Below are 15,913 nucleotides of genomic sequence, written 5' to 3' on the forward strand. Positions count from 1 at the left end.
TCTCTACTCTCGACTCATGCCTTCAGTTGGACCAATCAAAAATGATGCTCATATTCGCCAGACAACACGTTCCTCTACCATACACTAAAAATTAATTATCATATTCACGGTCCGCGCGCGATCGTTCAAGAATACACGTGAATATGCGAATGGCCACACGAATTTAAAATCGAATTTATGCACGCAAAGTTAGAGACACGCTAGCATTCAAATGCTCGAGCCTTTGGCGATCACACTATTACACAATTAGTAAACGCCCCCGCTAACCCAGACAGATATGCACTCCTGGACTCGAACGCTAAAAACCACACCTTCCACGCATACACCACCAAGGACAGAACATTAGATTCATACATACAAAGCAACAAGTAATAATTACAGGTATTCGTCTGGCAACCGGGGGAAGTACATCTCAAACTTATCATTTCAATGATGGCCTTGGATCTGCGTTGCCTGTGTTCAAGGCACCATAGCTTTGTCCGTCAGGTCAAGGATGTATGAAACCCGCTAGCCACCACCCTCGGCCCTAGCTGCCCATAAAGGGATAAAAAAAAATAAAAAAAAAAAAAAAGAATTGGGTTATAAAATTGAGTTTTGTATTAATTGCATAGCCGTTGTAGTACAAGAAAGGCATGCAATAAATTTGAAAAGATCGTTTAGAAATGATTTCTTAACAATGTGCTTGTGCAGAGAAACTAGTTTGTCTCTTACAGTCGTTCTATACTAAGTCATTCCATACTAAGTTGGGTCAATTGACTGTAGAGTGCCACAAATTTCTGACCAAAGGCTATCTTTCTGTGAAGTATATAATATATTTTATATTTTGTTGCGAGCTTTCGTAAAAAATATTCAGATGGCATTTTGATATTTTTGTACAGGTACGAAACATTTGTATATTTCCGTACAATCATTGGCCAAACTAAGTGCAAGCTTATTGTATTTCTCACTGCGTACGCAACATTAGCGCAACATGTGCTGAATATACATCTAGGCGTTTATTGTCAGCAACATTTTGTTTGAAGATTGTTCTGTATTAGCATATTCCTAACGATCTGAGTATGTAAAATCTCTGAAGAATTATGGAGATTTGACAGCTTCAAATCAATATGAACATAAATCATTCATGATGAATGCAAAGTTTTCCAAAGTTTTTTTTTACACAAATGCATCTCCTCTTCGTTGCAAATTTTTGGGTCAAACTGAAAAGTGGGCACATGACTGTTGATTCATTGAGCATGTTTACTCATTCGGTCAATCACGAAGTGAAACTACGGGCAGTATACCTAAGCTAACCTAAGCAAACTGAAAAGTGGGCACAGGGTCTTCGGAAATGAAATCGTCTATATTCGATGAGTTATTTATAGGCAGTGTATATCGTGTATCGATATTATTATGATATTATCAGTGTATTATGTGTATCGATATACACTGCCTATAAATAACTCATCGAATATAGATACAGTATCAATATACTTACTAGGACACTTAGAAGACGTTTGAGTGCTAAAACGAAGAGTGTACGCTTCCTGGTCTGATGGTATCAAGGAAAGATTGTCTCATATTGCCACGAGGCGAAATCGGTATGTATTTTTAGTACCAATAGGATTGTCAGGAGAAGATTGGAGTTCCACAATGAAAGTGGTTAATCAAACTTTTGCTTTATCTCTGTGATTGTTCCAAATTTGGTAGATCAACTATTTATCTGACCGATACACCATACCTAATGGTTTTTCCTGCTAGCAATCATGATTTACTTAGAATCGCTACTGGAGTAGTTCATACTTTGGCGGATTATTTGGGTTCTGTTATAATATACTAAGTAGCAGATGAACCTTGTATAATGAAGCGACTCTGCTAAATCGATGAATCCAGCCTGGTCGTTGCATACATATAATACTCGGTTTGTATAACCAGTGGTTTACCTAGGAGCCAGCACTGATAGGGCACAATAATCACAGTATTGATTCCTAAATAACATAACGACATACTTTTTGAAAGCAATTCAATTCATATTTCATAAAATCAGAAACATGCTGGAGTATTTCTGAATAGTTGAAACTTTGCAATAGGTGAGTATTTGACTGATGATCGAGCATATTGCATTTACAAAATAAGACTATGCAAGAGTCACTATATCACTGATAAAAATGTGTTATACTTGTTGCATTCTTGCTCTTTTTACTCACGGCATACTCTACAACATTTAGTATGTTGCGCAACGTGTCAAGTGATGCTGGTTTATTTTATTACTTTTTATGCTCATTTCCCACTCCGGTACTCCCTTAACGCAGATCACATGAGAAGTGGCAACATCGGATTCATTAATTCTATTTGTACTGTCTTAATTGATAAGTGATACTACGTCCTATGAATAATATTGGTAAATTGCGTATAAAATATTGTCGATATTTCAACAACTTCGCACCCGGATAAAGAAAATTTTTTAAATGGAATTAAAAAGTTTTATTTTTATTATTTCAGACGTTCAAACAGAAAAAACTCAGAAGAGTCTCTTTGCCGGAATTGAATCATTCGATGCGTCTAAATTAAAACATGCCATGACATGCGAGAAAAATCCATTACCCGATAAAGAAGGTATCAAATATTCTGCGAAAATAAATGTTTTTTTACTAATACAACATTTCTGATCCCCAAATAGCTATACAACAGGAAAAAGGACAGCAAAGATTCATCACGGGTATCGAATCTTTTGATACTTCCAAATTAAAGCACACTGAAACATGCGAGAAAAATCCGTTACCAACCAAAGAAATCATCGAAGAAGAAAAAAAAGCATAAGATATATCCTTGAAAAAGCATACTACTAAAGGGTCTACAGTTAGCCCTAATCAGCTTTGTGCAAAAACACTTTTATGGATATATCTATCAACAGGATTTCAATCATGATTCAAACTATTATTGTTCTCAAATCGATTTTTAGTATGTCTTGTACTATCCATAATCGCCTTTTTGTCCCATATTCGATGGGATCAACTTACGATTATAGAACGGTGAAGCAGTCATTCAGATAACGAACATGTCAAATTTTATAAGTTATTTGAATTCGTAGAATTTTACAATAAATCAGAAATCGGAGCTAACAGCACAAAACTCAATCACGATTATTATAATTTGTACCTCAAAATTTCACAATTTTTCGAGGATTTATTGAAATCTGTTGGCCCGTTTTCGCTATATGTTAAATAATCAAAATGAACACATAAAAATAACATAAAAGTATAGTGGTTAGGTGTCACACGAATATTTTGATAATTGATTTAAGATACCATGCACGCAGAACCATCTCTAAATAAATCAACACTTGGCCAAATTTTCGATTCATTTTCTTTGTTTTGGAAGACTAAAAAGAGTTAACATTCCCCGAGAGCTAAACACATCAACCTACAATATTCTGGTTGCAGTTAAAAACTGGAAAATCCAACCAGAGACAATTGTATTTTCTCTGGCTCTAAACAATACAATTACGCCCATGCAGATCTGTCCCCAGTTAGTTGTTTATGACGAAATGCTAGATGTCAGGGAGTTCAATTTTTCAAAAACTGATTTCAATAGGCTCCACAACTCACTGCAGGCAATCGATTGGGAGACTTTGCTAAATTCTGCGATCGATGTGGATGTTGCCGTAGAAAAATTTTCACTGGTCCTAAAACAACTTTTCAAATTACATGTTCCCGCACCACGTCCCCGACCAAAACCAGCGTGGTCCAATCGTCAATTACGTAAACTGAAAAGACTGCGAGCAGCTGCACTTCGGCATTACACCAGCCGACGAAACCCCCTCACAAAACGAGAGTTTATTGAAGCCAGCAACAGTTACAAGGCATATAATCGCTTTCTCTATTCAAGACACGTCGCACAAACCCAATCGAACCTGAAACAAAATCCAAAGCAGTTTTGGTCTTTCGTTAACGGGAAACGTAAAGAAAATGGGCTTCCTTCCAGTATGTTCCTTGCAAATGAAACATCAAGTACCCCAAGCGGCATCTGTGACCTATTTGCGCAGCATTTCTCAAGTGTGTTTAAAAAAGTCTCGGCCAACTCCACTCAGATGGAATATAGTCTTCAGGATGTCCCTCATGATGTAATTAATTTAGGCATTATTCAATTTACTGACGAAGATATTCTAACTGCTATGAGAAAGCTAAAGTCTTCAACATCGGCAGGACTCGATGGTATTCCTTCCATTATAATCAAAAGATGCGCAAGCGCATTATGTACGCCTTTAAGACTAATTTTTAACCAATCGCTGTCGCAATCAACGTTCCCCGTCTGTTGGAAAAAATCAGTTATGTTTCCGGTTTTTAAAAAAGGTGATAAGCAAAATGTTGCGAACTACCGTGGCATAACTTCACTCTGCGCTGGCTCAAAGTTATTTGAAATATTAGTAGGAAATGTGCTGTTTCGCGAGACCAGAGCATATATATCGAAGGACCAACATGGCTTTTTTCCTGGTAGATCGACAACTACTAATCTAGCCCAATTCACTTCGCTCTGTATTAAAAATATTGAACTTGGATCTCAGGTCGATACTGTATACACGGATCTCAAGGCTGCATTCGATCGTGTAGATCACACTCTTCTACTGGCAAAGATGAAGCGGCTGGGCGCTTCGGATTATTTTATAGGGTGGCTTAAATCATATCTCGTAAATCGTTCTCTGTGTGTAAAATTAGGAAATAACGAGTCATACAGTTTCATCAACTTGTCGGGAGTGCCTCAAGGGAGCAATCTAGGACCGTTGCTTTTCTCGTTGTTTTTCAATGACGTTTGTTTTGTTATACCTCCTGGGTGTAGACTTATATATGCCGATGATCTCAAACTATTTCTTATTGTGCGGTCAATAGAAGATTGCAAGGAACTACAGAAACACTTAGATGCTTTTTGTTGTTGGTGTAATCGCAACTTGCTGGCTCTCAGCGTGTCCAAATGCTCCATAATATCTTTTACACGTAGAAAAAATCCAATACTGTGGAACTACACCATTTCCGGGGAATCGCTAGAGAGAATGACAGTTGTCAGAGACCTCGGTGTACTTCTGGACTCACAACTGACATTCAGAAATCATTACTGTCATGTTACAGCACAGGCAAATAGAAATCTCGGTTTCATTATAAGAATCGCCAAAGAGTTCACTGATCCATATTGTTTGCGGGCACTCTATTTTTCACTTGTGCGATCTGTCTTGGAAGCTTCAGCATCCATTTGGTGTCCTTACACAAGCATTTGGATCAACCGAATAGAAGCAGTGCAGGCAAGATTCCTCCGTTTTGCTCTTAGAACTCTGCCGTGGCGTAACCCAACAGAGCTACCACCGTACATCGATCGCTGTCGTCTGCTCGATATGGAAACCCTAGCCAAAAGGCGGAACACATTTAGAGCAGTATTTGTTAGGAAGATATTAACTGGCCAAATAGATGCTCCAGATATTCTCTCACAAATAAATGTCAATGTGCCCCCGAGAAGTCTCAGATCGCATAACTTTTTAAGACTCGAGTTTCGACGCACCGAGTACGGTCAAAACGAACCCATTAGGGCGATGTGTAATGTTTTTAATAGTGTTTATGGCCATTTTGACTTTTCTGTATCTTGTGATGTTTTCAAAAATAGACTAAGAAGGTTGACGTAGATTTTAAGATTCATTTTTTGTAATATTTGTATTTTTTATTTATGTAATGCTGTGTACTATGTTATTATATTTTATTGTAGTGTGAATCCATTGTAATCAGGTGTGAATATATGAAAAGATAATGGGTTTTTACGCCCATTTGAGGATTGCTTCTGAAGTATATCCTGAAATGGGCTTTTCCCATTCAACTACATTTCATGTAGACCAACATAGGTCAGATGAAAAATAAGAATAAATAAATAAATAAAAATAAATAAATAAGTAGTGCGCATTGTTCGTATAATGATGCGCTATTATGCGCACTATTTCCGACGTCGTGGATTAGCATTACAAGAGAAAAAACTATTGTCGCTGGTTGGATTTTCTGTTTTAGACCGTAACGATAATAGTTTCTCTTCGTATAAATGCATAGCTCAGCTTAGTTGGCCGCCCGTGAGTTTCCCGTGATTGATCAAAACCTGTTGAAATTGCATATTGAAACAATTGTATGATACTTGGTAGTAGTATATCATACTCAACGTGCAACTTCAAAAGACTAAGATTATAGTATGATCAATAATGTAGATGGCTACGCCCATGCAGGTCAATTCTGGGATGGCTACCTTTCATATGAAACCCATATTGATGGTGGTTCTTGGTGTTAATCATCAACATAATATATATTGGGCAGTGATGGCATTTCACCCTAGTGATGCACTGGCGCGTAAGTGTGATGCCTACACAGGATGTTATAAATAGGTCAGCAGCAACAATGTTTATTATACGTATTCTAGATTTTTGCGTCAGCTAGTATTTTATACCGTAATTATAATGCACGGATACATTGCAAGTAATATTAACAGCAAAACAAAGTATTAGGTATCTGGTAGTATCTGTCGGAATCTCTGTCAATCTCTATGAAATTTTCGTATTTTCAAGTAAGAAGTGATGCCTACACAGAGGATACAATGATCACACACCACAGAAAAAAGCAGAACGCTCTTTCTTTCGGAGCTGTATAGATCGATTTCAAGTGTGCGCTGGTGTTGAGGTAGTGCGAGATAACCGTGCTCTCTTGCTCTTTAAATTCTCTGTGGCGCGATCAGATAAATTCGCACCGCGCGCGCCCCGGTGTCGCTGTGGGGTATTCACTGGCGTGTGATCTTTGGTTTGTTTTCGTCTTACATGCGGCACTGGGGGTGAGATTAATTTGATTTGCACAGGTTGTTGCGTTGTGTTGTGTGGATGGTGGTGGCTTATTTCAAGCTTATATGATTTTCTACTGAAGATTTCATACAAGTTGCTTGGTAAAGCGAACGAGTTTATAAAGTATTGTTACACTACCTGCAAAACTAAAAGTACTCGGTCCTCGGAGCAATTTGGGAAAACTTTTTACGTATCATCGTATAGAGAGTTTTTTAATGAACAGAGTAGGGTTGCCACCCTTCCGGGTTTGACCCGGAGACTCCGGTTTTTACATCAATTTCTCCGGGTTTGATGATGGGATAAAGAATATTTTTATTTTTTTTAATTAAATGATTCTTTACAAAATATTTGAAAAGTATAAGTTAACTGTTACTCTGGTGATTTATTTTGTCCGACTAACCCTTCGTTTCGAGGTGGCGAAGAAATGTTGCTTTCACAAAGCAATGAATATGAAAAAACAAATCAAATTTACTACAAATTAAGGAAAGTAATATTTCGCTATATGCTACAATTGAAGTGTAGCATCCCACTAAGTCGCTCAAAGTCATTTTGCTGCAATTTTACCAAATCACTTCTCTGTTAGTGGTGCTTATCACCAGCTGCACCAAGGTATGCAGATTTGTTCTAATTCAACTGACAAGATCAACATCTAACGAGTTCTTCCGGCGTTGTTGCTACTCCTGCAGCGACCATTAAATGTTGGCTAGAGAGGTGATGAAAAACCGACACCAAATAGTGCTTCCCATGTGATACCGCAGCCTCCTTTGCTCTCTTTTTCCTGTTAGTTATGGAGGAGAGCAATGCTCGTTCGACTTATCCTCCCCAGTGAGAGTAGCTGGTGCTTTTGTATTCTTGGTACTTAATTGGGGAAGTGTAATACTACACCACATTAAACCGACAAAACCGTTCTCAAATGTGAAAAATTTACAGCTTTACTGTAACGTAGTTATAAAAAGCGATAAAAGTGTTCCAAAATGCCGAGCAATCGCTTTAAGTTAAATTTCCGTCTAGTTCTATTCAAAATCCACAACCCCCCAGGTCAGTGAAAATCTCCGGGTCAAAGCTTCTCCAGAGTTGGCAACCCTAGACCAGATGCACCTGATAGGTATACGATTGTGGCGATAATTAATTTACATACAACATCACAATTGAGCGTACACCCGTTATTCATTTGTTCATTTGTCTATTATTTTGCGTGGAAATCGTTTAAACAGCAGGCGAAAGCGAATGTTTCAAGAGCATGGGAGCTAGGAAGCGAAATAAATTGGCTCAGTTTTGGGGTCAAGAAAAAAGGCCACTAGTGTTCACGCTTATTTTAAATGAACAATAAATCTTGTGTTCCATAAAAGGATGTTATAAATGGGTCAGCAGCAACAATGCACAGTGGTCCGAGTTCACAATTTAGGAAGACAAAAATGTTTGTGGCTAAACCTTATGTTTTAGAGCTATGATGTCTTCAGGACAAATAATCAGTATTGATTAGGCCATCTCCAGATGTAGATGGTATTAGGGTGGCTCTTATTGTTAGGGTGCTTCAAAAATTATTTTCTGATTGTGAGGAGATAGAATATTGCAGTCTTCAGCAACATTGTTGAGGAACTTACACCAAGCAACTTTGCCGAAGACGTCATAGTTGTATCTCCAAAGGTTTTTATTTTATAGCTATTTTAATTGAGCAACTTAGGGTGTTCCTAACAAAAACATTTTTATTTTTTACTTTTTTATTTTTTATTTCTCATAAACGGTGCCTTCAGACAACTTGTAAAGCTTATCGAGATAAATTTTTTCATAAAAGAAGAATTCAGATATCACTTTCAGAACCGAAGTTGTGAGTAATATTGAATAAATAATAGGTCCATTTAAAATATTGATATCTAAAATTGGGGCAATTAAAAATAATTTCTTCTTCTTGCATTTCAAAGAGCATACTTTCAGGCATGTTTAAAAAAAATTGCGAAGGTGATATTTGGGAAAAAAATTTAAATGGAGTTTGAAAATTGTGATTTTACTACCGAAAATTTTTCGAATGGGCCACCCAAATTGTCACATTTTCGATGGAAGATCCAATTTTTTGGTAGTAAAATCAAATCAAGATGGGCACCTAAAAAAAATTGTTTTTACCATAATATCATAGGTTAACAGACATAACACTTTGAGGAAATTCGTTAAAAAATATCGATCCGCGAATTTTACTAGAACACTAGCTCCACCTTTTATACACGGTCCCAACCATTAATTTACAAAAGGGTTATCCCTCAGGCTCAGGCACAATTTTTCACTAGTGGTCTATCCCCCGTATACATGCGCATATCGTCGCTGTTGTCCTATCTTATGACAAGAGCCATTTAGCACATTTCGAGAAAAATGATTTTTAATGTTTGAGATTGAATATATTGAAACTTATAAATGGTAAAAACAATTCAAAGAAGACAATTGATGCATCTATCTACTCTGCATTAACATCTTAAATATTACGAAGACCGGTTGACTATGTTGTTTTTACTATAAATGTAAACAAAAGTCGCACTCACACGTGTCATAGGTGTGTATTGATGACAAAATTTGTATGGCGTCTCATAATCGTGCATGGGAAATTTTCCATAGAAATAAATCATTAATTTATTAACTTTTATTCATATCTTTGACTATATTTGGTCTATAAACAATCGATGAGGTACATTTTGAAGGCCAGGGAATCTAGAATAAATACTTATTTTTAGTTACAGTGCTACATTTACGGTTTAAAAATTCAACTGCATTTTTCTCAGAAATTGTGTATTTTTGTTTCAAAAATGATTATGCCATTGTGTTTCTCAGATAGTTTTACACATAAAAATATCTTATACATCAAGATAACTAGAGCCAATGCACAGAAACAGTCATTTGAAGCAAAAATTTAAAAATTTCTCAGCGCGTTTCTCACTATATCTCAGTAACCAAGCAGAATGTTAACATTCTGAAAACGCGACTTAGTAGAGATTTTTTAGACAAGTTATATGGCATATCTAACAAAGTTTACCCCAAAATGGCGTTTGTTATAAGATAGCACAACATCGACGATATATAAGTGGTGCCATAATCTCAAAAGCGACCACAGTCCCAACTAAAAATGACCGTTAAAGCGGGCGAAGAATTGTTTTCCAGTTTTATGTGTGTTAGCCTGTGAAAATATTGACATTTGAAGTTTTTAGCCCGCTTATTTTTAAAATGTTACTACGGGCGACCTAATTAAATTTTAACGAACTAATCAGCAAAAAAAATTGTCACAGATTGTTCGTAATTTTTTCCAATCCGAATTTTTGTAGATTTTTTAAACAATTGTCTATAAAAAATGGAATAAATCTTTTTAACATTTTTAACAACATGCCGTCGAGAAAAAAGATGGTCCGCCATTTACATTATTCTAAATTAAATGTGGGGACGAGCATAGCGTATTTGGAAATCGATTACCTTGGACGCAGCTTAAAAAAAATTATAAAATCATTTTTTTTCGCGAAACCTATCTGGATTTGGTTTTGCAATGCCATATACTACCAAAAATGGATCTTCCATCGAAATTGCGATATCACCTAATTTGGGTGACCCATTCGAGAAATTTTGACTCTACATGAGGCATTTTTCAGTAGTAAAATCACAATATTCAAACTTCATTTAAATTTTTATCAGAAATATCACCTTCGCAATTTTTTTTCTAAACATGCCTGAAAGTATGCTCTTTGAAATGCAAGAGGAAGAAATTATTTTTGTTTGCTCCAATTTTAGATATAAATATTTTAAAAGGACTTATTTTTTATACAATATTACTCATAACTTCGGTTCTGAAAGTGACATCTGAATTCTTCTTTTATGAAAAAAATTGTCTCCATAAGATTTACAAGTTGTCTGTAGACACCGTTTATGAGAAATAAAAAATAAAGTTAGAGCAAAAAAACTGTTTATGTTAGGAACACCCTAAGTTAAAGCTCAATTAAAATAGTTATAAAATAAAAACCTTTGGAGATACAACTATGACGTCTTCGGCAAAGTTGCTTGGTGTAAGTTCCTCTACAATGTTGCTGAAGACTGCAATATTCTATCTCCACACAATCAGAAAATAATTTTTGAAGCACCCTAACAATAAGAGCCACCCTAATACCATCTACATCTGGAGATGGCCTAATCAATACTGATTATTTGTCCTAAAGACATCGTAGCTCTAAAACATAAGGTTTAGCCACAAACATTTTTGTCTTCCTAAATTGTGAATTCGGACCACTGTGCAATGTTTATTATACGTATTCTAGATTTTTGCGTCAGTTAGTATTTTAGACCGTAATTATAATGCACGGATTCATTGCACGTAATATCAACAGCAAAACAAAGTATTAGGTATCTGGTAGTATCTGTCGGAATCTCTGTCAATCTCTATGAAATTTTCGTATTTTCAAGTAACAAGTAAAGTGTTTCCTCAAGTTTAAACAAGCGATTTTTGTGTGATAAATTATTCCTCCTTATAACTTTCTTGAATGAGGTGTTTCGTCAAAAAGGTACTAGGAACCAGTTTTGGGAAAATATCAAAATGTCAATGTTCACAACAGAATCTTTTCATCGCCGATTTTCTAATAAAAAGTTCACTGATATAAAATATCGCTACGGAAAAAATCGTCAGTGAACTTCAAGAGTGCCGATGTTTGGGAACATTATTCGGTTTAAGCAAATATCGGAAGAAGAAAAGATCGCTTGCGAACTTTTATATCAACGAAAATATAGAAAAAAGTTCGCCTTATGAAAACATCTTGCACGATCTTCGAACGGGGGATTTCCGAGAGATTTCCAAAAACCTGTAGATTAACATGATATAAAAAAATGGGTAGGTGATGTCAGAGACATAACCGGAGTGAAGTAGAATACACTTAGGCTGGTAATTCAAATGCTGTAATTTTTACTATCTTCTGCATGGTTGAATTAAAATCAGGTATTAGTTATTTCTGTTATTTATTTATATGCATTATCTTCACGTACATCACTTGCGAAGCGTTTATGCAAATGAAATTTCGGTCCTACCTCGAAACTTCAAACGTCCGCTCGAGACACATGGGTGGCAAAATTCAACTGTTTTGTTCCCAAGTTTCCGGTGGGTAATTATTTTTCAAGTGTATAGTAAGGTGATGAGCCCATTTTTGCCATGTTTCTATTATCACCCTACTCAATAGACCTTTCTCGTCAAAAAATTTTATATGGTAGAATGCTTCCTTTTTTATTTCCAATGCGTTACTGCATATTGCCGCGATGATTTGGTACCTCTAACTATTGAAAAAATCAAAAATTGAGCGAGCTGCTCATTTAACCCCATATTCTGAATACCTATCTTGCCTTGTTTCCCCGTATTTTTACACCATTTGGATGAATTTCCTGTGGGGAATAGTAAAACGATGCCAGATCTTCATATATATTACTAAATCTGCAGATTTTGCAGTTTCGCTGCAGATTTTTGCAGATTACGAATATTTAGCAGAACAAAGCCTAAGCCAGCTAATTTTACCCAGCCCTCAACGTTTCTGATCATTGAAAATCTCAACACACTACATTTCTATGTCAAATTTATTGAATATTTTGGCGGAAATCTGCAGACTTTTATATTTTTACTGCAAGCTATTGTTTAAATAGACCTGGCATCACTGATGCTAAAATAATTCATTCATGTACCTGTCAAAAACATAGAACACTGCACGAAAGTGTATAACCTAACTATTCTGACAGTTCAGAGATTTTGTTTACATGGACTTGCAAAATTTTTGATTCCACTTGGGTGAACACTTTCGATACTCTTTGAAGAAAATCAACTCAAGAAGGATAAGGATTGGAACATTGGGAACCTGGTTCATACACTGACCAATCGACGCTTGATGGAAACCCCGTTGGCATACGCTGAATCACAAGATCAAGCTTTGGTTTATAAAACGATTGATTTCTGGATGATGGATAAGGATTTGTACACAGTTGTTTGTTCGATCATGGGATAAGTCCCAACAATATGACCCGACTGATAACTCATTTTTTAGATGAAGTTTACCTGAACTTTATAGGTAACAAGTTCAACAATTTATTATTCGTGTTCAAGTTACATTGAAGCAAAAGTTTCACCGATTATCGCATTGGCGTTGATGTAGCCGGCAAGTGCAAAACAGTGCTCAGTACTGACGATAAGGAGTTTGAAGGATTAATAATAATGGAGAGGATTGTACATTCCGGAAGAATATTGGGAAGGTGAATTTACTTGTTATATTCCATCCCGAGTTGGCATCATTTTGGCACCGCAATAAAGCTATCTGCAATTGTTGTCTTGTTCAAATTGGCAGGGAATAATTAGGCAGCGAATGATAAACTGCATAGTCAAAACGTTTGTTGCTTAGATAGAGTAGATTTTATTCACTTTTTCGGAAGGATGTCATTACTCATTAGTATGTTTTGGATATAAATGTGTCGCCGGTGCCGTGTGTTATGGTAGTGCCGCTCGGAAACTGTTGGTCATCAGACTGTCCTTGTCGTACTGGTCATAGATGCGACGATTTTTCTCATCTGACAGCACTTTATATGGTTTGGAGGTCTCCTTAAACCGTCGATACGATTCTTCTGGATTTTTATCTGGGTGCCATCGTAGCGCGTTTTTTGAGCGCCTTTTTGATTTCCGCATCGGTGGTGGTTCTGGTTACGACCGCTTCTAGCTTTCGAAAGATAATTCCTAGCTGCTGCTACCCTATCAATCTCTCTCTCTCTCTCTCTCTCGACTGAGGACTTCAATTTCGGTTGACTAAATAATGCAATGAAAATTGTACTTCCTGGGATTTAATCTAACGAGAGCATTTCATTGTGAGGAATTACGCTACGTTCCGTTATTGCTTGCCTCTGTAGAGGATGTGTGTTTCTTCACTTCGGCTGTCAGCTCTTACTTTTTGGGTAATTTTGCTATCTTATTCTGCGGGATAAATCTGTCTCAATCCGCTACGTGATACTATGGTCACGTTAAAAACACCCTGCTATTTAATCTTGTAGCATTGCTTGTAGCTCTCGGGAAGTCTTCTTCTCGACGTCGCACTTATTATTGTGATCCAACTTGGTGCGAACGGTGTGGTTTCGTCGGAATTGCTCACTCGACAAGCTGTGGGTGCAAGGACTCTGCTACTAATGCCTGAGCGACTCGTTGAAACCTTCGCACAGGGTCAAATCAGCCTGTTCTTGTGCACAGGACCGGAACTGCGTGATCTTCCACGAGCATCGTCCTGCCGGAGCGTATTGCTGAACCAAAGCAGTCTGTGCTTCTGTGGCTACCTCCTTCGAATCGGAACCGCTGAATATTCTGGTTAGGGGAATATCCGACGACAAACCGATTGCAGCAACACCACCTGGCGTACCTGATATTTTTGACCTTAATCCAAGTCCCTGGCTGGTGGCTGCCATTGACGTAGCAACAGCCGAGCGCGTCGCAGGCTGGACCATCGGTTGACTCGGTGCCGGACGGGACGAAACAGCTGCAACTGGAGCGGACCTAGAATGGGTTGTAATGGTCATCAATTACCAAAGATGGTCAAAATGTTTTGTGACTAACGTTGTGATTCAGCAAAAAAGCAAACCAAATGAAATTGTTGCAACAACTAAACTAAATTCTACCCAAAAATTTGAAGAGGGTCTAACTGCCAAACATAAACATTGAGAAAAAGTTTTGGTCAAATTCATTATAATATTTAAAAATTTGATACAGTTTTATTTCGTATGATTGCGCATATTGTTTCTACTTGGACACCAAACGCAAGCAAATTCTTTTAAGGCCTGATATTACACCAAAAGGTAGAAAAAATAACTTAAATCCTGAAACGTGACTTGCCGATAGATGTTTTCTTTTTTTTTCTGTTTATTCTATAGTTCGTCTCACATAGCCTCTCTTTCTGCTTCACATAGTTTAAATACTGGCTGCATTTGACGTTCGATTTTTTGCTATTTGCATGTTTCGTCTCAGGTTAAATCTAATTTGATGAAACCGCATTTTTCAAATTAGCAGACGCGATAACTCAAAAACTTTTCAGTTGATTGACTTCATATTTTAATGAGAGTGCATAATATGTGTAGCCAGTCGATGAGCCACGGAAAACTGAATTAAAAAAAAATTCTCCACATTATTTTGAAGAATAGTAAGCGAATTTAACATTAAAATATAAGCTTTTTCAGTTGTTTTGATGCCATTTTCCGAAATTAAAACTTTTTTCTATTTTCTTTTTTGGTTCATCGAAGAACTACAAGTCTAAGCTTTATAAATCTTACTAAATTTTCTGTTTCACACAATTTGATCAAGAGTTATCATGAACACCTGGCATCGACAGGTTTGTGACTATGTGCAAAATTTCGTGCACGCATTCAACCTTCAACATGCTTCGTCTCGATGTACAGGTTCGCCTCGAACCCAATTGAACGGTGTAAAAACTCTAGTTCAAGCATCCGTGTATGTACACCGGGTGCGTACACGAGAACGATTCGCACAAGGCAAAAAGAATCCACGCTAGTTTTGATTAGAGTGAGAATGAGAAATGGTGAGGTTGCACAGGCGAACATGTGCATGTTTTTTTGTATGAAATACCCTGTTCGGGTTTGCACACAAAATGTGGATTTAATATGAGCACAGAACTAGAGGTAGATGACGCTAGGAATGTATGGGGCCATACATAAATGACGTAGCATTTTGGGGGGTAGGGAGGGTATACCAAATTTGTGACGAAGTGTGACGAGGGGGAGTGTAGGGTCAGAAGTTGTGCGACGTAGCATTAAGTTTAAAACCCATTGTTTAGAGAAAACAATTTAACGATCCTCCATTCCCTAGAGAAATGAATTTAACTTCAAACAAGTTACTTTTGAAGCGGTTTTTCATGGGGTAAATTTTACGATTCGCGGAATTACAAGATCGCAAAAATACGAAAAGATTTTTATGCGGATTTAACTTGCTACACTGCTGCTATAAGCATAACTGTCCCATGATCTATGGGATTCCCTATATACATGGGACAATTATGCGTAGAGCGGCAGTACGAGGGGGAGGGAGGGGTAAAAATCGCC

The 15,913-nt window shown here is 37.0% G+C and overlaps 1 protein-coding gene across 1 annotated transcript in view; it reads left to right on the top strand.

Moving 5' to 3' along the window:
* Positions 1–3,338, top strand: part of LOC131683188 (thymosin beta) — a 382,099-nt gene extending 378,761 nt beyond the window's left edge. Inside the window, exons 3-4 of the mRNA XM_058965054.1 lie at positions 2,482–2,595; positions 2,660–3,338. Coding sequence (XP_058821037.1) covers positions 2,482–2,595; positions 2,660–2,799 — 254 coding nt within the window. The 3' untranslated portion in view covers positions 2,800–3,338. The remainder of the gene's footprint in view (positions 1–2,481; positions 2,596–2,659) is intronic.
* Positions 3,339–15,913: the final 12,575 nt, after the last annotated feature.

The sequence above is a fragment of the Topomyia yanbarensis genome, chromosome 1 (assembly GCF_030247195.1).
Source record: "Topomyia yanbarensis strain Yona2022 chromosome 1, ASM3024719v1, whole genome shotgun sequence".
NCBI classification, from domain to species: domain Eukaryota; kingdom Metazoa; phylum Arthropoda; class Insecta; order Diptera; family Culicidae; genus Topomyia; species Topomyia yanbarensis.